Genomic DNA, 1,052 nt, shown 5'->3' on the forward strand with positions numbered 1-1,052 from the left:
ATTCTTAGGCCCTACCTGTGTTAGGCTCCCGTTGCGTGTTACAAGAGCGTCCACACAAACTTGAAAATACGCACACCTCGTTGACATTTTTATAATTTTCATCATCGATACATGCTATCTTCGATTTACAATTTATTATTATTATTAATAATAATAATAATAATAATAATAATAATAATAATAATAATAATAATAATAATAATAATAATAATAATAATAATAATAATAATAATAATAATAATAATAATAATAATAATATGCATTCTTAGGCCCTACCTGTGTTAGGCTCCCGTTGCGTGTTACAAGAGCGTCCACACAAACTTGAACATACGCACACCTCGTTGACATTTTTACAATTTTCATCATCGATACATGCTATCTTCGATTTACAAGGCCATATCTCCATTCCAAAGACGGTAAGTACTTTATCCGATCGAAATGGGCAATCGTCCTCAAGTAAAATTGATTCTGGTAAAAATAAATGTATTGGTCAACATCGTCAATCGGCCATTTAATTTATACCATTATTGTATATTTATATGATATTGTAATAAGCGTAACATATATTTGTATTTCCGTTTTACTAAACATAATAGGCGACAGAAACGTATGTAATGCGAGTGGTGGCTCCAGAAATTTGTCGATAGGGGTCCAACAAGTACAGACCGACAACGACATTGGTCCGAAACAAGGGGCCGCCTATACTCGGTCCCGGAATAGAAGACACATGGGCTTAATCTCGAGAAGAATCCAAACGCGAAAAGGAGCCCCCCCTCCCACTTCCTCAGTGTCAGTATCAATATTACTTTATTGTACATTACTAGCACGAATTTCGAATTCAATAGTCAAAAATGTTGTATAGTAGCAATTTTAAAATTCACAGCATTCAGTTTTGAAAACATTGAAGACTCCCTTTTGCAAATGTATTCTCAAAAAGATGTCCATCTCGAAAAGAGCCCATCCAGGGCTTCTTCTATTCGAAGTTTTACGGTATAATAAATAAAACTGGGCCTACTGGGCATATGGAAATGATATGACGGCTCTAGGTAAAG

At 34.6% G+C, this 1,052-nt stretch overlaps 1 protein-coding gene across 2 annotated transcripts in view; it reads right to left on the minus strand.

Moving 5' to 3' along the window:
* Positions 1-1,052, minus strand: part of LOC117111066 — a 12,251-nt gene that overhangs the window by 9,903 nt on the left and 1,296 nt on the right. For both annotated transcript variants that reach the window (XM_033253955.1, XM_033253954.1), the window contains exon 2: positions 277-468. In XM_033253955.1, coding sequence (XP_033109846.1) covers positions 277-406 — 130 coding nt within the window. In that variant the 5' untranslated portion in view covers positions 407-468. The remainder of the gene's footprint in view (positions 1-276; positions 469-1,052) is intronic.

Source organism: Anneissia japonica, unplaced genomic scaffold (assembly GCF_011630105.1).
Source record: "Anneissia japonica isolate Jap-2015-1 unplaced genomic scaffold, ASM1163010v1 scaffold573_len2283161_cov171, whole genome shotgun sequence".
Taxonomy (NCBI): domain Eukaryota; kingdom Metazoa; phylum Echinodermata; class Crinoidea; order Comatulida; family Comatulidae; genus Anneissia; species Anneissia japonica.